The 21,925-nt window shown below is 40.3% G+C and overlaps 1 protein-coding gene across 2 annotated transcripts in view; it reads left to right on the top strand.

Annotated features, from left to right (window-relative positions):
* LOC123820967 (pulmonary surfactant-associated protein D-like) overlaps window positions 1-21,925 on the top strand; it is a 31,316-nt gene that overhangs the window by 638 nt on the left and 8,753 nt on the right. Inside the window, exons 1-2 of one of the 2 annotated variants that reach the window (XM_045842162.1) lie at window positions 18,908-19,052; window positions 20,291-20,492. In XM_045842162.1, the coding sequence (XP_045698118.1) occupies window positions 19,050-19,052; window positions 20,291-20,492 (205 nt within the window). In that variant the 5' untranslated portion in view covers window positions 18,908-19,049. Of the gene's footprint in view, window positions 1-18,907; window positions 19,053-20,290; window positions 20,493-21,925 lie in introns of those variants that run through there. The other variant, XM_045842163.1, reaches the window with a different exon arrangement.

The raw sequence follows: 21,925 nt of genomic DNA, 5'->3' as shown, positions 1-21,925 counted from the left end.
ATCATCAGAAAGGGTCAGAAGGCAATAAAGGAAAGATGGCCCAGTTTTGTGAAACTCATTTCTCTAGGACAAGCCGAGTAACATTCTATTGTATATTTGTATTACATCTTCTTTTTTCAGTCATCTGTCAATGGACTCTCAGGTTGTTTCCATATCTTGGTTATCGAAAGTGATGCTGCATAGGGGTGCATATGCTTTTCAAATTAGTGTTTTGGGTGAATACTCAGGATAAATACTCAGAAGTGGAATTTCTCGGTTCTTCTTGTTCTTGTAACAACCTTTGCTTTAAAGTTTTTTTTTCTGTTGTAAGTATTGCTATCCCAGCTTTTTTTTGTTTCCATTTTCCTGAAATGTCTTTTTCCGTCCCTTTACTTTCAGTCAGTGTTTGTGTTTTGATCTGAAGTGGGTTTCTTGTAGGCAGCATATGTATGGGTCTTGTCTATATCTTCTGAAGAAATACTTTAGTCCTTTGACCATTTTAAAATGCAGTTGGGCCCTGGCTGGTGTCTCCATATTGTCTCCCTTCCCACCTTCCCTCTGGTCACTGTTTGTTTTTTCTTTGGCTAGTGTCTCCGTATTGTCTCCCCGCCACCTCCCCTCTGGTCACTGTTCGTTTTTTCTTTATTTCAATGTCTGTGGTTGTATTTTGCTTGCTTGTTTGTTTTGTTGTTTTGGTTCTACTTATAGGCGGGGTCATATGGTATTTGTCTTTCACTGCCTGGCTTATTTCACTTAGCATAATGCACTCCAGATCCATCCAAGGTGTTGTGAAGGGTAGGAGCTCCTTCTTTCTTTCTGCTGCATAGTATTCCATCATGTAAGTGTACCATAGTTTTTTGATCCACCCATTTACTGATGGGCACTTAGGTGTTTTCCAGCACTTAGCTCTTGTAAATTGTGCTATGAACGTTGGGGTGCATAGGTTCTTATGGATTAGTGTTTCAGGATTCTTAGGATATAGTCCCAGCAATGGAATTGCTGGGTCAAAAGGCAGTTCCATTTTTTGTTTTCTGAGGAAATTCCATACTGTTTTCCACAGTGGCTGCCCCAGACTTTGTTCCCACTAACAGGATACTAAGGTTCCCTTTTCTCCACAACCTCACCAGCACTTATTGTTTGTTGATTTGTTTATTATGGCCATCCTGATTGGTGTAAAGTGGTATCTCATTGTGGTTTTAATTTGTGTCTCTCTGATGCTGAGCATCCTTTCATATGTCTCTGGATCCTCTGTATGTCCTCCTAGCAGAAGTGTCTGTTCAGGTCCTCTGCCCATTTTTTAAAGAAGATTTTATTTATTTTTAGATAGAGGGGAAAAGAGGGAGAAAAAGAGGGAGAGAAACATCAATGTGTGGTTGCATCTCACGCGATCTTTACTGGGGACATGGCTTACAACCCAGGGATGTGCCCTGACTGGGAATCAATTTGGCACCCCTTTGGTTCACAGGCCAGTGCTTAATGCACTAGCCACACTAGCCTGGGCCCTTTGCCCATTTTTTAATTGGGTTATTTTCTTCCTGATGTGGAGTCGTGTGAGTTCCTCATATATCTGGGACATCAAACCCTTGTCCAAGGTATCATTTGCAAATATATTTTCCCAGATGGTTGGTTTCCTTTTTATTTTGCTGTTTTCTTTAACTGTGCAAAAGCTTTCTATTGTTTAAATATATTTTATTGATTGTGCTGTTACGATTGTCCCATTTTCTCCCCTTAATCCCTCTGCCATGTATACGCCCCCACCTTCACTCCCTCCCCCTTAGTTCATGTCCATGTGTCATACATATAAGTTCTTTGGCTTCTACATTTCCTATACTATTCTTAACCTCCCCTTGTCTATTTTGTACCTACCAATTATGCTTCTTATTCCCTGTACATTTTCTGCTATTCCCCCTCTTCACTGATAACCCTCCATGATGATCTGTTCCTGTTCTAGTTGTTTGATTAGTTTGTTTTTATTTTTATATTCAGTTTTCTATAGTTGTGAGTTTGTTGTCATTTTACCATTCACAGTTTTGATCTTCTTTTTCTTAGGTAAGTTCCTTTAATATTTCATATAATAAGGGTTTAGTGATCATGAAATCCTTTAACTTAACCTTGTCTGGGAAGCACTTTATCTGCCCTTCAATTCTAAATGATAGCTTTGCCAGATAGAATAATCTTGGATGTAGGTTATTGCCTTTCATGACTGTGAATACTTCTTGCCAGCAAGGTTTCTAATGAGAATCAGCTGATAGTCTAATGGGAACTCCTTTGTAGGTAACTGTCTCCTTTTCTCTTGCTGCTTTTAAGATTCTCTCCTTATCTTTATTCTTGGGTAATTTAATTATGATATGCCTTGGTGTGTTCCTTCTTGGATCAGACTTCTTTGGGACTCTCTGAGCTTCCTGGATTTCCTGGAAGTCTATTTCCTTTGCCAGAATGGGGAAGTCCTCCTTCATTACTTTTTCAAATAAGTTTTCAATTTCTTGTTCTTCCCCATCTCTTTCTGGCACTTCTGTGATTTGGGTTTTGGAATGTTTAAAGTTGTTCTGGAGATTCCTAAACCTCTCCTTATTTTTTTGATTTCTTATCTCATCATTCTGTTCCAGTTGAATGTTTCTTTCTTCCTTCTGCTCCAAACTGTTGATTTGAGTCATGGTTTCCTTCCTGTCACTGTTGGTTCCCTGTATATTTTCCTTTATTTCACTTTTCATAGCCTCCACTTTTTCCTCTATTTTGCAACCATACTCAACCATTTCTGTGAGCATCCTGATTACCAGTGTTTTGAACTCTGAATCTGATAGGTTGCCTATCTCTTCATCACTTAGTTGTATTTTTTCTTTAGCTTTAATCTCTTGTTTCATTTAGGCCATTTTTTTTTGTATCGGTGTGCCTGTTACACTGTAAGTGGCAGAGCCTTAGGTATTCACCAGGGTGGGGCAGCCCACATTGTTGCACTGCATTGCTATATCTAGGGGAGTGCTCCGAGAGCTGAGCAAGGGGAGTGCCCTTGCTCAGCTCTCGGCCAACTTCCAGTCACTTCCTCCACTACCCACAAGCAAATTGGGCCCTTCTGGTGCTGATCCCTGGGTGGGTGGTTTTGTGTACATTCTAGAACCCTATGAGTCTCTTCAATGAACTTTCCTGTGTCGTTGGGTGTTTCTCCCACCACTGCAATCCCTACAAGTTTTCAGTCAGAGGTTTTGAGGCTATTTTCCCTGCACTGGAACCCTGGGTTGTGTGGTCTGTCTTGCTCCCCAGTTTTTCCTCCCTGTTTATCCATATGGAAATGTGAGACTACCTGGTCTGTCTGCTGCCTTGCAGCAAGTCCTCTCCACCCTGGCTGCCCATCTCCACCCCTCCTACTGGTCTGGATGAATGTTTGTTCTTTAACTCCTTTGTGGTTGAACTTCCATACAGTTCGATTTTCTGGCAGTTTTGGTTGTTTTTTGTTTTTAAATTTGTTGTCCTTCTTTTGGTTGTGCAAGGAGGCACAGTGTATCTACCAATGCCCCTAATCTTGGCCAGAAGTCCTCAGGAGCTTTCTATTTTGATGAAGCCCCATTTGTTTATTCTTTCCTTTATGTCCCTTGCTCTAGAGGATACATCGGTGAAAATAGTGCTGCATGGAATATCTGAGATTTTCCTCTCTATGTTCTCCTCTAGGACTTTTATGGTGTTCTGACTTATATTTAGGTCTTTTATCCATCTTGAGGTTATTTTCGTATATGGTTTAAGTTGATGGTTGAGTTTCATTTTTTTGCATGTATCTGTCCAGGTCTCCCAACACCATTTGTTGAAGAAGCTATTGTTACTCCATTTTAGCCTTCTGTCTCCTTTGTTGAATATTAATTGACTATAGAGACTTGAGTTTATTTCTGGACTCTCTATTCTGCTTCATTGATCTATGTATCTGTTCTTATGCCAGTACCAGACTGTTCTGATTACTGTGGCATTGTAACATAGTTTGATGTCAGGTTTTGTGATCCCTCCTGCTTTGTTCTTCTTTCTCAAAATTGCTGCAGCTATTCAGGGTCATTTATGGTTCCATATACATTTTTGAAACATCTGTTCTATATCTGTGAAATATGTCATTGTTATTTGAATAGAGGTTGCATTGAATCTATAAATTGCTTTGGGTAGTGTGGCCATTTGATAATGTTAATTCTTCCAATCCATGAACACTGTATATGCTTCTATTTGTTTGTGTCTTCCTTAATTTCTTTCTTCAGTGTTGTATAGTTTTCTGAGTGCAGGTGTTTTATTTCCTTGGTTAGGTTTATTCCTAGGTACTTTATTTTTCTTGTTGCCATATCGAACGTTTTTTTGCCCTAATTCCTATTTCTGATATTTCATTGTTGGTGAACAAAAATGTCTTCAATTTCAGAATATTGACTTTGTATTCTGCTGTTTTGCTACATTCACTTATTAGGTCGAGTAGTTTTTTGGTGGAGTCAATAGGATTTTCTGTGTACACTATCATGTCATCTGCAAACAATGACAGTTTTTCTTCCTACTTTCCAATTTGGATGCCTGGTATTTCTTTTTCTTGTCTGATCTCTGTGGCTAGGACTTCAAATACTCTGCTGAGTAGAAGTGGTGAAAGCGGACATCCTTGTCTTATTCCTGATCTTAGTGGGGAAGCTTTTAGTTTTTGCCCACTGAGTATGATGTTGGCCGTAGGTTTGTCATGTATGGCCTTTATTATGTTGAGGTGTTTTCCCTCTACTCCCACTTTGCTGAGGGTTATTTTTTTTTTTTTACCATAAATGGGTTCTGTACCTTACCAAATGCTTTTTCTGCATCTACTAATAGGATCATGTGATTTTTTTCTTTCTATTTGTTTATATGATGTATTACATTTATTCATTTGTGAATATTATGCCATCCTTGCATCTCTGGGATAAATCCCACTTGATCATGGTGTACAACCTTTTTAATGTATTGCTGGATGCCGTTTGCCAATATTTTGTTGAGGATTTAGCATCTACATTCATCAGCAATATTGGCCTGAAGTTTCCTTTTTTTGTTGTGTCTTTATCTGGTTTGGGGATTAAGATGATGCTGGCCTCGTAAAAAGAGTTTGGGAGTTTTCTCTCTTCTTGGATGTTTTGGAATAGTCTGTGAAGGGTGGAGGTTAGCTCTTCCTTAAATGTTTTGTAAAATTCTCCTGTTAAAATGTCCGATTCAGGGCTTTTGTGTGCCAGGGGTTTTTCTATTGCTATTTCAATTTTGCCAGCTGTTATAGGTCTCTTCAGGATTCTGCTTCTTCTTGATTCAGTTTTGGAAGATTATATATTTCTAGAAATGTGTCCATTTTGTCTAGGTTGACAAATTTCTTGGCATATAGTTGTTTATAATAATTTCTTACAATCCTTTGTATTCCTGTGGAATCAGTTGTAATCTTTCTCATTTCTGATTTTGTTTATTGGGGTCTTTTGTCTTTTGTTCTTGATGAGTCTACTTTAAAGGCTTGCCGATTTTATTTATCTTTTTAAAGAACCACCTCCTGGATTTATTGATCCTTTGAATTGTTCTTTTAGTCTCTATATCATTTAATTCTGCTCTGATTTTGTTATTTCCTTCCTTCTACCTGCTCTGGGCTTTGTTTTTGTTCTTCCAGTTCTTATAGATATAGGGTTAGGTTGTTTATTTGAAATGTTTCTATCTTTTTTAGGTAGGCCTGTATATTTATGAACTTCCCTCTCAGGACTGCCTTCACTGTGTCCCATAGGTTTTGGATTGTTTGAGTTCATTTCCATTTGTTTCCAGAAACCTTTTGATTTCTTCCTTGATCTCATTCTTTACTCATTTATGGTTTAATAGCATGCTATTCAATCTCCATGATTTTGAGTGTTTCGGGTTTCTTCCCTTGAGGTTGGTTTCTAGTTTCAGTCCCTTGTGGTCAGAGAAAATGCATGATGTGATTTCAATTTTCCTGAATTTGATGAGGCTTGTTTTGTGTCCTATCATGTGGTCTATCTTTGAAAATGTTCCATGTGAATTTGAAAATAATATGTACTTTACTTTTTGGGATGAAAGGTTCTACATATATATCAGTTAAGTCTTTTTGATGTTTTATGGCATTGTTCAGTGCTGCAATATCCTTGTTGATATTTTGTTTGGAAAACATCCATTTTTGATGGTTGGGTATTAAAATCCCCTAGTGTAAGTGTGTTGCTATCTATATCTTTCTTGAAGTTCTCAAAGATTTTCCTTTATATTTGGGTGTTTCTTTGTTGGGTGCATATATGTTTATAATGTTTATGGCTTCTTGGTGGATTTTTCCCTTGAGTGTTGTGAAGTGGCCTTCTGTGTCTCTTTTTATGGCCTTTGTTTTGAAGTCTGTTTTGTCTGATGTAAGTATTGCTACCCCAGCTTTTTTCTCCTGTCCATTTGCTTGGAATATTTGTTTCTAGCCCTTCATTTTCACTCTGTGTAGGTCTTTTATTGTGCGGTGGGTCTATTGTAGACACCATATGTGCAGGTCATGTTTTCTTATCCATTCAGCTGTGTTATGTTTTGATTGGGACATTTAATCCTTTTACATTTAAGGTTATTATTGATAGATACTTACTCACTGCCATTTTACTCCCTTTGTACTTGTGTTCCTCTCTCTCTTGCTGTTTTTCTTTCTTTTCTTAAAGCAGTCCCTTTAGTATATATTGCAGTGCTGGGTTGGTGGAGGTGTATTCTTTGAGTTTTCTATTGTGTGGGAACCCCCTTATTTTGCCTTTCATTTTAATTGAGAGCCTTGCTGGATAGTGTAGTCTTGGTTGCAGGACTTTGCTTTTCCTTATTTGGAATATTTCTTGCCATTCTTTTCTGGCTTGAAGTGTTTCCATTGAGAAGTCAGCTGCTAGTCTTATCAGAGCTCCCTTGTATGTTACTTCCTGTTTCTTCCTTGCTGCCTTTAGGATTCTCTCTTTGACTTTTAATTTTTCCATTTTAATTATGATGTGCCTTGGAGTGAGCCTCTTTGGGTTTCTCTTGATTGGGACCCTCTCTACTTCCTGGATTTGTGTGACTTTTTTTCTCATCATATTAGGGAAGTCTTACATCATTACTTAAAATTTTTTTTAAATATATTTTATTGATTATAATATTATACTTGTCCCGTTTTTCCCCTTTATTTCCCTCTGCCCTGAACACACCCTCCCACCCTCATTCCCCCTCTTCAGTTCATGTCCATGGTTTGTACATGTAAGTTCTTTGGCTTCTACATTTCCTATACTATTCTTAACTTTCCCCTGTCTATTTTCTACCTACTATTTATGCTACTTTTCTCTGTACTTTTCTCCCCTCTCTCCCCTTCCCACTCCCCCTCTGATAACCTTCCATGTGATCTCCATTTCTGTGATTCTGTTCCTATTCTAGTTGTTTGCTTAGTTTTTTTTTTTTTTTAGGTTTGGTTGTTAATAGCTGTGAATTCGTTGTCATTTTACTGTTCATATTTTTTGTCTTCTTTTTCTTGGATAAGTCCCTTTAACATTTCATATAATGAGGCCTAGGTGATGATGAACTCCTTCAACTTGACCTTCTCTGGGAAGGACTTTATCTGCCCACCGCCCGTTCTAAATGATAGCTTTACTGGATTGAGTAATCTTGGCTGTAGGTCCTTGCCTTTCATGACTTGGAATATTTCTTGCCAGCCCCTTCTTGCTTACAAGGTTTCTACTGAGATCAGCTGATAGTCTAATGGGAACTCCTTTGTAGGTAACTGTCTCCTTTTCTCTTGTTGCTTTTAAGATTCTCTTCTTATCTTTACTCTTGGATAATGCAATTATGATGTGCCTTGGTGTGTTCCTCCTTGGGTCCAACTTCTTTGGGACTCTCTGAGCTTCCTGGACTTTCTAAAAGTCTGTTTCCTTTGCCAGATTGGGGAAGTTTGGCTTCATTATTTGTTGAAATAAGTTTTCAATTTCTTGCTTTTCCCCTTCTCCTTCTGGCACCCCTATGATTCGGATGTTGGAATGTTTAAAGATGTCCAGGAGGTTCCTGAGCCACTCCTCATTTTTTTTTTGAATTCTTGTTTCTTCATTCTGTTCTGGTTGAATGTTTCTTTCTTTCTTCTGCTCCAAACTATTGATTTGAGTCCTGGTTTCCTTCCCATCACTGTTGGTTCCCTATAGATTTTTCTTTATTTAACATAATGCAACCTTCATTGCTGCCTGGGTCTTTTTAATGCTATTAAAGTACTCAGTGAGTTCCTGGAGCATCCTCATGACCAGTGTTTTGAACTGTGCATCTGATAGATTGGTTATCTCTTCATTGTTTAGTTGTATTTTTTTTTCTGGAGCTTTGGTCTGTTCTTTAATTTGGAACATTTCTTTTTCTTGTCTCAGCATACCTGTTACATAGTAAGAGGTGGAGCCTTAGGTGTTCACAATGGCGGGGCAACCCATATTGCTGAGTTGTGATGTGGTCTTGATGAATATTTCTTTTTTAATTCCTTGATTGTCAGACTTCCATACAGTTTGATTTTCTGTCAGTTCTGGTTGTTTTTTTGTTTTTAAATTTGTTGTTGACCTTTTGGTTGTGTGAGGAGACACAATGTTTCTACCTACAGCTTCATCTTGACCAGAAATTCCATCATTACTTTTTCAAACTGGTTTTCTATCCCTTGCTCCTCTTCTCCTTCTGGTATCCCTCATATGGATATTAGTATGTTTTATATAGTCCTGCATTTTCTCTTAACTCCCCTTAATTCTTTTTGAGTCTTTTTTTCCTTTTGTTGCTCTTTTTGGGAATTTTTTTCTACCTTGTCCTCTAGTTTGGTGATTCAATCCTCTGCTTCATCTAGCCTGTTTTGGATTCCTTCTACTGTGTTCTTCAATTCAGGAATTGGATCCTTCATTTCTTCTTGGCTCTTGTTGATAGTTTCTATGTCCTTTTTCATGCTGGTGTAATTTGTAATAAGTTCCTTGTACCTTCCCTGTAGTTTTTGGTAATTCTCACTGAGCTCATTGAGTTTATTTATAATCATTGTTTTGAACTCAATATCTGATAGCTGACTTGTCTCTATTTGTTCAGCATTCTTTCTGAAGGTCCCTCCTTTCCTATCATTTGGTGGTTGTTTCTTTGTCTTCTCAGTATTTGTGAGAGTCTTCTTCTTTGCCTCTGCTTCTCAAGGTGATCTGTTTTGACTCCCTGAATTTATGGTATGAACTTTTGCGGTAGGAGACCTGTGAGTTTCATTGGTATAGTTTCTCCTTGATCTCCTGAACTTGATGCTCTTGGGATGCCCTTTATGCCATTTATGTTGGCTCTCTGGATGTAATTGGCTTTTGATTGTTGTTTGGTTGTTCTCTGGTGGGTCTTTCCCTCCAGCTGGTTGACTGAGGGTCACTCTGCTCACCATGTCTCAATGCTGTTATGCAGATGCTGCCAGAAAAAAAAACACAAAGCCCAGGGAACAAACCCACATCTGCAAAAATATACCCTCCTCCCCCGCAATCCCACTATCAACAGCAAATGAACCAGTATTAATAAGGGTATGAAGAGATTAATACTATTATAAGAAAGGAGAGAAATAAACTATAGTATAAAATCTAGTGACTTAATATGCACAAACTTGATGGACAAGAAATGAATGTTAAAAGCCTATACAGGAAATAAAATATTGCAAATCATGGAGGAGACCACAGTGGATTTCATTTCAGTAGCCTCTAGCATTTACCACTGTTTTTCCTTTCTGGATCCACCTCTGGTGATGTCAGATACTGACCCTGTATGACCTTAGGCAGCCTGCTCTGAGACTGCCAGGAATCTACTCTCTGTGGCTGAATTCTTCAGTTGTTAATCTAGTTACTCTGTACTCAGCAGTCAGGTTTAAGACCCATAGTTCAGGGGAAAAATGTTCCCAAAAAGACCCATAGTTCAGGGTTATGCTATTATAGTGGTCCCACTTTTTTTCTCCCCTTGATCCCCCTCCACCTGGTACTCTCTTTCCCTCCAGCATTCTCCTCCTTTACTTCACGTCCATGGTTCATATATATAAGTTCTTTATCATCTCCATTTCCTATACTATTCTCAACCTTCCTCTGTCTATTTTGTGCCTACCAATTATGCTTCTTAATCCCTGTACCTTTCCCCCCATTCTCTCCCTTCTTTGTCCCTACTGATATCCCTCCTATGATCTCTGTTTCTGTTATTCTGTTCCTGTTCTAGTTGTTTTCTTAGGTGTGTGTGTGTGTGTGTGTGTGTGTGTGTGTGTGTGTTTTAGTTTCAGTTGTTGATAGTTGTGAGTTTGTTGCTATTTTAGTGTTCACAGTTTTGATAAACAGTAAAATGACAACAGTTTCTTGAACCACTCCAACTCCTCACTGGTTTTTACAGCCATAAGTTATTATGGGGATTGTCTTCCAGGCACTGGAACCCTGGGCTGGGTGGTCTGGTCTGGCACCGGGATCCCTTGCTCTTGAGGGATCCCTCACTCTCAAGGTTTCTGTCACAATTTTCATCCACCAGAAGTGGATGTGAGTCTGCTCATTCCATGTTTCTGTGCCTCTACAGGTGTTTCTGTGTCTGCCCTTCCTACCTGTCTGGATTAATGTGGCTTCTTTAAATCGTTGGTTGTTGGACTTCTAAACAGTTTGATTTTCTGATGATTCTGGGTGACACTTGTTTTATAGTCTAGTTGTAATTTTTGCTGTAGTTGTGTGAGGAAGTGAGGTGTGTTTACTTATGCCTACAACTTGACTGGAAGTCCCCAAACCATTTAATGAAGAGACTGTCTTTTTTTTATTGTTCAAGTACAGTTGTCTCCATTTTCCCCCCACCACTTCTCCCTACCCCAGTCATCCCCACCTCCCACCTTCCCACCCTCCTACCCCCTTTGGTTTTGTCCATGTGTCCTTTATACATATTCCTTAGCATCCCTTCCCCTTCTCCCCCCATTATCTCCTCTCACATCCCCTATGGTTACTGTCAGTTTGTTCTTAATTTCAGTGTCTGTGGTTATATTTTGCTTGCTTGTTTGTTTTGTTGTTTTGGTTCCACTTATAGGTAAGATCATATGGTATTTATATGTCTTTTACTGCCTGGCTTATTTCACTTAGCATAATGCTCTCCAGATCCATCCAAGCTGTTGTGAAGGGTAGGAGCTCCTTCTTTCTTTCTGCTGCATAGTATTCCATCATGTAAGTGTACCATAGTTTTTTGATCCATTCATTTACTGATGGGCACTTAGGTGGTTTCCAACACTTGGCTCTTGTAAATTGTGCTGCTATGAACATTGGGGTGCATAGGTTCTTATGGATTAGTGTTTCAGGATTCTTAGGATATAGTCCCAGCAATGGAATTGCTGGGTCAAATGGCAGTTCCATTTTTTGTTTTCTGAGGAAATTCCATACTATTTTCCACAGTGACTGCTCCAGTCTGCATTCCCACCAATAGTGCACTAGGGTTCCCTTTTCTCCACAACCTCACCAGCACTTATTGTTTGTTGATTTGTTTATGATGGCCATTCTGACTGGTGTGAAGTAGTATCTCATTGTGGTTTTAATTTGCATCTCTCTGATGGCTAGTGATGCTAAGCATCCTTTCACATGTCTCTGGATCCTCTGTATGTCCTCCTAGCAGAAGTGTCTGTTCAGGTCTCTTGCCCATTTTTTAAATTGGGTTGTTTGTCTTCCTGGAATGGAGTTGCGTGATTTCTTTATATATTTTGGAGCTCAAACTCCTATCAGAAGTATCATTTGCAAATATATTTTCCCATATGGTTGGTTCCCTTTTCATTTTGCTGATGTTTTCTTTACCCATGCAGAAGCTTCTTATTTTGATGAAGTCCAATTTGTTTATTGAAGAGACTGTCTTTACTTCATTTTATGCTCTTTGATCCTTTGTCATATATTAATTGACCATAAAGGTGTGGGTTGATTTCTGGGCTCTCTGTTCTGTCCCATTGATCTGTCTGCCTGTTCTTATACCAATACCAGTGTTTGTTTGTTTGTTTTTTAATTATAGTGGGCTTGTGTAATTTTATATCAGTTACTGTTATACCTCCAACTTTGTTCTTCTTTCTCAAGATTACGGAGGCTATTTGGTGTATTTTTGTTCTACATAAATTTTTGGAATATTTGCTCTAAGTCTGTGAAACATTTCCTTGGCAGTTTACTAGGATTTGCACTGAATTTATAAATTGCTTTTTGTAGTATGGACATTTTAATGATGTTAATTCCTCCAATCCATGAACACAGTATGTGCTTCCACTTATTTGTATCTTCCTCAGTTTTTTTCTTCAATGTCCTATAGTTTTCAAGTACAGGTCCTCTACCTTCTTCGTTAAATGCATTCCTTTATTTCTTATGTTTTTGTTGTGATAGTAATTGGGATTGTTTTTCTTTCTGACAGTTCACTATTGGTATATAAAAATGCCACTGATTTCTGCCTTGGCTGGTGTGGCCCAGTGGATTGAGTGATGGCCTGCAAACCAAAAGTGCCACTGATTTCTGAATATTAATTTTGTATTCTGTTAACTTGCCAAATTCATTTATTATACCTATTATTTTTGGGGAGAAGTCTTCAGGGTTTCTATGTACAATATCATGTCATCTGCAAATAAGGACAGTTTTACTTTCTCCTTTTCAGTTTGGATGCCATTTATTTCTTCTTTTTGTCTGATTGCTGTGCCTAGGACTTTCAGTACTCTGTCAAATAAACGTGGTAAATGTGGACCTCTTGATCATAAGGGAAACACTTTTAGTTTTTGTTCATTGAGTATGATGTTAGCTGTAGGTTTGTCAAAAATGGCCTTGTTATGTTGAGGTATGATTTGAAAAGGGAACTCTTGATACTGTTTGTTAGAATGTAATTGGAACAACCACATGGAAAACTGTATGGAATTTCCTAAAAAAATAAATATAGGATGCCTATATTATCCAACAATCCTATTTTTGTACATATGTCTAAAGAAAACATGATTATCTTGAGATATCTGTATTCCCATAATCATTGCAGTATTATTCACAATACCCAAGATATGGGAGCAACTGAAATGTCCTCTTAAAATGAATGGATAAAGAAAACATTATACACACACACACACACACATACACATACACACACACTCTCATGTATATGTGTGTATGTATATATATACATATGCAATATTATACAGACATAAAAGAAAGAAATACTGCCATTCATGATCATATGGATGAACCTGGAGTGTACTAGGCTAAATGAAATAAGCCAAAGAGAGAAAAACAAAGCCTACATGGTATCACTTATTTGTGTATAACTGAACATTTTATTTCATTTTCTATTTTTAAATCCTCACTCAAGGACATTTTTTAATTGCTTTTTCAGAGAGTGGAACAGAGAAAGGAAGGGAGAGACAGAAATATCGATGTGAGAGAGAAATATTAGTTGGTTGCTTCCCATATGCACCTAGACCAGGAATCAACTTGCAACATAGGTATGTGCCCTGAGCAAGAATCAAACCTATAACTCTGAGACTTCCAGCCAAGATGGAGACATAGGTAGACACACTGTGCTTCCTCACACAACCAAAATAAGGACAACAATTTAGAAACAAAAAACAACCAGTATCGACAGAAAATTGAACTGTATGGAAGTCCGACAACCAAGGAGTTGAAGTAGACACATTCATCCAGACCGGTAGGAGGGGTGGAGACAGGAAGCCAGGGCAGAGAGGGCTTGCAGCAGGTCAGTTGGTGGACCCTGGGCACACAACGTGGCAGTGGGCAGAAACAGCAAGGCAGTGGATTGTGAAGGGGTGCAGTGCGCAAGGCGGCTGCCAGGCTGGGTGGTCCTGCATTCGTGCACAGATAAACCAAGTGGAACTGCGGAACGAGATGGACCACACATCCCAGGGTCCCAGTTTGGGGAAGTAAAGCCTCAAGCACTGATTGAAAACACCTGTGGGGGTTGAGGTGCTGGGAGAAACTCCCAGCCTCACAGGAGAGTTCATTGGAGAGACCCATAGGGTCCCAGAATGTACAGAAACCCACCCACCTGGGAATCAGCACCAGAAGGGCCCATTTTGCTTGCTTGCTTGCAAGTAGGGGAAGTGACTGAAATCCAGCAGAGAGCAGAACAAGCGCCATTGTTCCCTCTTGGACCCCTGCCCCACATATAGCCTCACAACCCAGCAACATGGGTTGCCCCACCCAGGTGAACACCTAAGACTCGACCCCTCACTACGTAACAAATGCATCAAGACAAGAAAAAATGGCCAAAACAAAAGAACAGATCAAAACTCCATAAAAAATAGAACTAAGTGATGAAGAGATAGCCAACCTATCAGATGCACAGTTCAAAACACTGGTAGTCAGGATACTCACAGAATTGGTTGAATTTGGTTGCAAATTAGATGAAGAAATGAAGGCTATGCTAAGTGAAATAAAGGAAAATGTAGGGGAAACCAATAGTGATGGGAAGGAAACTGGGACTCAAATCAATGCAGTGGACCAGAAGGAAGAAAGAAACAACTAAGCAGAAAAGAATGAAGAAACAAGAATTCAAAATAATGAGGAGAGGCTTAGGAACTTCCAGGACATCTTTACACATTCCAACATCCGAATTATAGGGATACCAGAAGGGGAAAAGGAAGAGCAACAAGTGGAAAAGTTATTTGGACAAATAATAAAGGAGAACTTCCCCAATCTGGTGAAGGAAATAGACTTCCAGGAAGTCCAGGAAGCTCAGAGAGTCCCAAAGAAGTTGGACCCAAAGAGGAACACACCAAGGCACATCATAATTACATTACCCAAGATAAAAAGGAGAGAATTCTAGAAGCAGCAAAAGATAAGGATACAGTCACCTACAAAGGGTTACCCATCAGCCTGTCAGCTGATTTCTCAAAAGAGACCTTGCAGGCAAGAAGGGGCTAAAAAGTATTCCAAGTCATGAAAGGCAAGGACCTATATCCCAGATTGCTCTATCCAGCAAAGCTTTCATTTATAATGGAAGGGCAGATAAAATGCTTCTCAGATAAGGTCAAGTTGAAGGAGTTCATCATCACCAAGTCCTTATTATATGAAATGTTAAAGGGACTTATCTAAGAAAAAGAAGATAAAAAACATGTATGGTAAAATGACAGCAAACTCACAATTATTAACAACCACACCTAAAACAAAAACAGAAACAAACTAAGCACACAACTAGAACAGGAACAGAATCACAGAAACAGAGATCATATGGGGGGTTATCAAAAGGGGAGTGGGAGGAGAGTGGGGGGAAAGGTACAGAAAATAAGTAGCATAGATGGTAAGTAGGATATAGACAGGGAGAGGGTAAGAATAGTATGGGAAATGTAGAAGCCGAGAACTTATGACACATGGACATGAAGTAAAGCAGGGGAATGTGGGTGGGAGGGGGTGTGCAGGGTAGAGGGGAGTGAGGGGGGAAAATGGGAAAACTGTAATAGTGTAATCAATAAAACATTAAAAACATTAAAAAAGCATAAATAATAGGTACAAAATAGAGGGAGGACATAAAACGCCCCCCTGCATCCATTTGGTTAAAGGACAACACTCCAACCAACTGAGTCACACCAACAAGGGCTAACTGAAAAATTTGCTGAGAGTAGATCTTAAGAATTCTCATGAATTCAAAACTGGTTACTGTGTGAGATGATGATTGTGATAATTATCTTGATTATGGGAACATTTTCACAATGTATATATTGAGTGATCACATTGTAGACTTTAAATATGTTATAATTACATTTTTCAATTATGCATTATTTCAGTAAGCCTGGATAAAGAAAGGAAAATGTGATATATATGCACAATGGAAGATTGTTCAGTTTTACAAAGGGAAATCAATTCTGCGATTTACAACACATGGATGGAGCTGGAGGACATTATGCTAAATTAAATAAGCCAGACACAGAAGGGCAAATACTTCCTGATACCACTTTTATGATGAATCTGTAATAGTCAAATGAATAAAAGCAAAGAGTAGATAGTTGTTTCTGGAACTGGGTGGAGGAGGAAATGTGGAGGTAATAGTTAAAGGGTCCAAAGTTTCAGCTGGGCAAGATAGATATGTTCTGAAGATTTGTTGTGCAACATAAGGCCTATAGGTATCAATATCCTATTTTACAGTTAAAAATTTGCTAAGAAAGTAAATACTACGTGCTCTTATCATAAATACATAGAAAAAAAATAAAGGGCAGGAGGAAACTTCCAAAGATGATGGATAAGTTTACAGCCTTGATGGTTTTACAGGTATATACTTATTCCAAGTTCATCAAGTTGTATATTAAATATGTACAGCTTTTTGTGTATTAGCATAAGCTAATAAAACAGTTTAAACACAACTTCATAGTCTCATTGAGAGGGCAGGGAAAGAACATGAGAACACAAGTCACAAAAGAAGATAGCACAGAATGACTGAAAATGTGGGCATGATCTTTTTGAACTGGAATTGTTGGGGACTCTCACATGGAAGGGAGATAAGAAATGGATGTATCAAGCATGTAATTCACTGTGATTTACTTCAAGGGAAGTAAAAAATAATAGGTCAGTGTTAATGCAATTGTTTTTGGTTTCAGAATAAGAAGATTGAGATGTTTCAATCTCCAAGGGCCAGACAGGTTATCATCATGCCACACATGCATTCCCACTTCCTTCCCCAGTCACTAAATACACAGCTAGCTCAGCTCAAATCAAGTGAAGGTATGGAGTGTGTTTCAGATTTATTGTCCATGCCATGAATAAAGACCAGAAATTCTCCAGGAAAATAGGATATGCTTAGAAGTCAGAGAGGGGTTTCAAGCCAGAAACAGAAGAATTAAGGTCCAACCTCAAGGAGAGTAACTGAGAACAACAATACTGTGGCACCCATGGATCAAGAATTAAAGTCAAGATCTGGGGCCAAGTGTTTGGAGCCAGGAGTTGAGGTCAAACAATAGCAAATCAGGCTGAGGTGAGGAGTCTAGAACTATTGTCTTGAATGTTTATTAGTGTCCAGAGTTCTTATGTTAGTGATTTTCAACTTTTTTTATCTCAGTAATTAGCACACATAATTACTAAAATTCTGTGATATACCATAAAATATATTTTTTGCTGATCTAATAAAAATAGGTATAATTTTGATTCATTCACACTGGATGGCTATTTTTATGTTGACTCTTGTCATTTTTTATTTGACAGTCTAAGGGAAAAGAGGTTAGTGCCCCTGACAAAATAGTAGGTATATTGCATGTTTAAAAAATTCTTGTGGCACAGTGGTGGAAAATTGCTGCCTTATGGGCTGGCAGTGATAAGAAATGTAATGGGCCTGCTGAGCTGTGAGTTTCAGCAGTGATGTGGGCAAGCAGCTGGTAAACCAAATATCAGAGGCCCAGCTTAGCTCTGACAAAAGTGCAGCTAATAAGTCCATTAGGGGCTGCAGGTATTGCTGAGGCTACAGTATGACATCAGGAGCCAGTACCCAACTCATCACCAAGAAACCAAGAAACTAAGTAGCTACAGAAAATAAGTAGCATAGAAACCAAGTCATCACCCTAGACCTCATCTTGGGAAGACAGGTTGGCCCAGTGTTTCTCTGTATGAAAGTCTTTGTGATCATCATTTAAGACCTGATTCTTCTCATCTGTGTTGGTGTAACTGAGGAAAGCAAAGATTGTAATTGAAACAGAGTGTCTGGGTTGGATCATAAATAAAACTAGACTCTGTTGTAATGTGGAGTTAGACACAGGAAACATTATAGTCTGTGCTATGTAATGGGATTCCAGGGCATTATAAGGGGAGTATTCAACAAGTTAGGAAGTAGCAATTAGTAGAAACCAAGTTGCAATGAGTGATAAAATATAGGGCTTCTGAAGTAAGTTACCATGAACAGGAGTTTGGTGAACTATCAGGATAAGGCTTGACAAGTAGGCCTTGTGGGGCAGGACAGCAATGGTTCAGTTCAGCCTCCATGCTGATCTAGATCTCTGGGAGGTACCTGAACAGCCTAGATGGAAAGGGCTGTGTGTTAATAAGGAAAGAGCTTTATCACTTGGGGCACATGTTGCTCTACTATGGGATCCTGCTTCAACAATTACAGTATGGGAAGTAAAAGACCTTTTCCCACCAGCTGAGGAAACCTGGCATTATAGATTCTACAATGTGTGAGGAGTTGCCACAGAAGCATCAAAAGTAGGAGCAAGTCAGCACCACCTAAGGGGTGGCCAAAAGGGAGGACTGGGGACATGGGGCTTCTGGTGTGTGGACCTAAGCAAAGCATTGATACGAGATGAAGTCCTAGGGATCTAGTAGGAAGCAGAGATGATAGGAACAGCAGTACGGCAAACAATTGCCTTATAGTCACCGGAAGTTAAAGTTCACTGGGAATTGGTTGCAACAGTGTCTCAGCAGCTCAGGGCTCCAAACTGGTTACTAGACTAATACTCAGAAAGCCCAGCTAAGGAAGTGGGGAGATGAGGAGAAGGAAGTTAAGGGAAGTCCATCCCATAAAAGCCAAGTGAGGGGCTCTCCAATAACTAGAGCAGGAAGCAAAAGAGTGATCCCTGCCAGGTGGCAGCTCCCCAGCCATTGTCCTTATAGGCTGCTGATGCCTCTACAACCTCTCACCTGCCCAACCCCTGCCTGGAAATGCCAAGAATCTCCCAGCTCTTTCCCACTATCTGGATAGTAATGTTGAGGTGAAGGATGAAGAGAAGTTGGTGCAGCACGTCCTGGCGGCTGAAATCTGCAGATGCAGGTTGCTTTTGCAATAGTTATGGAGTAGTTAATAGTAAGTTAATAGTTAAGTCATTGTGCAACTTGCTGGTTTTCTCTGGACCTCATATTTCTGGATATTTATAAAAACCAGAACCTGAGGATATGACTTAACTCACAGAACTGCCATGTTGTGCAGGTGAGATTATGGACTGAGGGTGCTTTGTACACCCTAAGGTGCATAGTGCTAGGAATATTGGTGGCAGGTTTCCAGAACCCAGGTGGGGGTTGAGTGAGTGAGTTAACAAGAAAGAAAACCACCACTTCCTGAAGAGTTCTCAAAGAGTAGGGCTGGGCAGTTGGGGTTTCAAGGCAGCATAAACAGTTAGTGCTTGCCAAAGAAAGGCTAGTTTGCTTGGAGTCCCTGAGGAAGCAATGGTGAGTGTCTCTGTCCTTGCCTCTCGTGTTGTTTTCCCTGTGTTGAGTGAGTATCCCCAGGCCCATCAGGGGTGGTCTGTTTTACTGGTGTTGAGGAAGGCAGTAGCTGTTCTGGTCTAGGAGGGGTGGGTGTGGATGTGAGACAGGGACAGATTTGGGGAATAAGGAACACCCTTCTGCCCCTCACTCTGCTGCTTTTTCTCAGTGGGAGATTTGCCCAGAAAGCAAATCTTAGTTCCCAAGTCCCTCTCACATGGTAACTGGATGTCCTACTGGACATCTGTTCTTTCCTACACCTAAAATTACCCTTTCCCTGACTGAGCACATTTCAGAGGGGCCCCTTGTCCCTGAGGCCCAAGTCATCTCAGGTAGACTGAGCAGGACTCCAGGTGTCCTAGCTGCAAATATAGTATCTCTGAGGACTTTTGCCTTGGGAAAAACTTTTTTCATGGAGACAGAGTCTAGTCCAGGAATGCCCCAATCACCTGGTGAACATGCAGCCATGTACCCATGTTGTGCTCAGAACAAGTGTCGCTAAGTGGCTTTGGACTTTAGCTTCTTCTCAGACCTGTACTGCAGATTGCCAGTGCTAGTCCATCCAAGACCACAAGTGGTAGGAAACAGATTTGCCTTTTTAGAGCCAAGCCAACTTTTTTCTTTTTAGTTTGTACTAACATTTATTTAATTTTAATTTATTTTTTTTTTAATTTAAATTTTTTTTTTACAATTTTTAAGTCATTTTCCAAGTACAGTTTTCTGCCTTTTCCCCCCACCCCTCCCCACCACCTCAGCCCTTCCCACCTCCCTCCCCCATTCCAACTTAATGATGCAGTAGGGAGAAGAAGGTTCAAGGAGGGAAAAGGTACTGCCCAAAGGCACTTGATGAATCCTTCCTGATGGGACAGATGCCTCAGTGAGGAGTTCTACATCTTATCCACTGTCACTGCTGGTGGCAGTGACCAAGGGAAGTCACTAGAAGGGACAAAACAGGACATCTGAGAAGAGGTAGATGCTGCTGTGAGCCCATGTCTGAATTTCAGCTAGGTAACCATGCCCTCCCAGACCAGGCTGTGTGCCTACTTGTCCTAAACTGCCTTGGAGGTCCTGCTGCTTCTTATCCCAAAGATGGGGAGAGGAGGTAGGAGATGTGCCTCCCCTGACCTCTAGGAGCTGTGCTAAGCACTCACCCATGTTCTAGAACTGAGAATGTGTCCTTTTTCTTCATGTCTATCACCTAGGCCATGTCTCTTCTCCTCTTTTCCACGCTGATCCTTCTCACTCAGCCTCCAAGGTCACTGGGAACAGAAATGAAGACCTATTCCCAGAAAACAATGCCCAATGCCTGCACCCTGGTCATGTGTAGCCCCGTGGAGAATGGCCTGCCTGGTCGTGATGGACGAGATGGGAGAGATGGCCCCCAGGGCGAGAAAGGGGATCCAGGTAGAGCTGGGACCATGGGCCTGTCCTAGGGGGAGGGGGTGGCTTTGGAACTGTAACCAATTCAGCAACCCTGGATATTGTGCTGTGGAAGCCTTGGAAATGGACACTCACCTCCTTGGGAAGGAGAAGTCCTGTAGACACTCAGTCCATCTAAAACAGTGCTTTACCAGCTGCCAAGTGACTGACTATCCTGAGCCTCCATGTGTCTCCCCACATCACCCAGCTGCCCTGATTTCTCCCCTGGGATCTTCTTCTTTTTTATTTTATTTTACTTATTTATTTTTTGAGACAGAGGAAGGGAGAGAGAGAAACATCCATGTGCGAGAGAAACATCAATTGGTTGTCTCTCGCACAGTCCCAGCTGGGGGCCTGGACTGCAACTCAGGCATGTGCCCTGACCAGGAATCGAACCAATGAACTTTTGGTTCACAGGTTGGTGCTCAGTCTACTTAGCCACACCAGTCAGGGCTCCTCTAGGATCTGATTCCTCTTACCCAAAATATGAGCCAATAGTGTGTAAATGACTGGAACTTGGGGTGCTGTAGAGCCATGCTCCTACACTTAGCAAATGTTCATTGAGGGTAAATGGGGCCTGTGCAGGGTGTTAAATATTTTATTAAACTAAAGTGCAAGAAGGGTGAAAATGGATGTGGCTCAGTTGTCCATACTCAGGCCTGATCTAAAGGATTTGTCTTAAATATTCTACAGAGTGAAGGAAAGGGAGTTCATATTTCATTGTCCAGCTGTGTGCTTGAGCATTCACTTGTATATAAATTTAATCCCACTTATCAGGGACACATTACTTCATTTAACAGGTAATAAATATGAGATTCAAGGAGGCAACATGGAAGGGGATAAGGAGAAGGGCTTCTGGGTCAGACAGGTGTGTGCTTGATTGCTAGCTCCATCTCCAGCAGGGACACCTTGGGACAAGCCACTCAATGTCCCTGAGTCTCAGTTTGCTCATGTGTCAGTGGGAAGGTTATTTGCCACATAGTGACAACTAATTGAGCCAAGGCTTTATTTTATTGAGTCATCAGGATAAAGTTGCATCTTCCTGCTATACCATCAGGTGAATTCTCCTGAGCTTTGCAAAGGTACTATTACTAAGGGTGTTATCCAAGAAATACTGTCTCATATGGGATAGTCTGAGTGTGACTGGCAAGAAGGGAGAATTCAGTAAAGCAGCAATGAGGGTGAAGGGCCAAAAGGGGCACTTGGCTTGGGCTATAGATGCACCAACTGTGCATTTATCTTTGCAGAGGTTGTGTTTTGGTTGGAAGAGGAAGAAGGCATTTAAGCTGGAAAGAATAGGTAACATTGCCAGGCTTTGCAGGGTGAGGAACAAGCAAGTATCCATCTGTCTTTTACAGAGAGAAGGTAGCTCCCAGTGGGAAAGGACTGGGTCTTAAGAAGGCTGCCTGGAAGTGTTC

The sequence above is a fragment of the Phyllostomus hastatus genome, unplaced genomic scaffold (assembly GCF_019186645.2).
Source record: "Phyllostomus hastatus isolate PE091 unplaced genomic scaffold, TTU_PhHast_1.1 phas_contig_38, whole genome shotgun sequence".
In the NCBI taxonomy this organism is placed as follows: Eukaryota; Metazoa; Chordata; class Mammalia; order Chiroptera; family Phyllostomidae; genus Phyllostomus; species Phyllostomus hastatus.
This window is presented reverse-complemented; position numbering and strand designations above follow the sequence as displayed.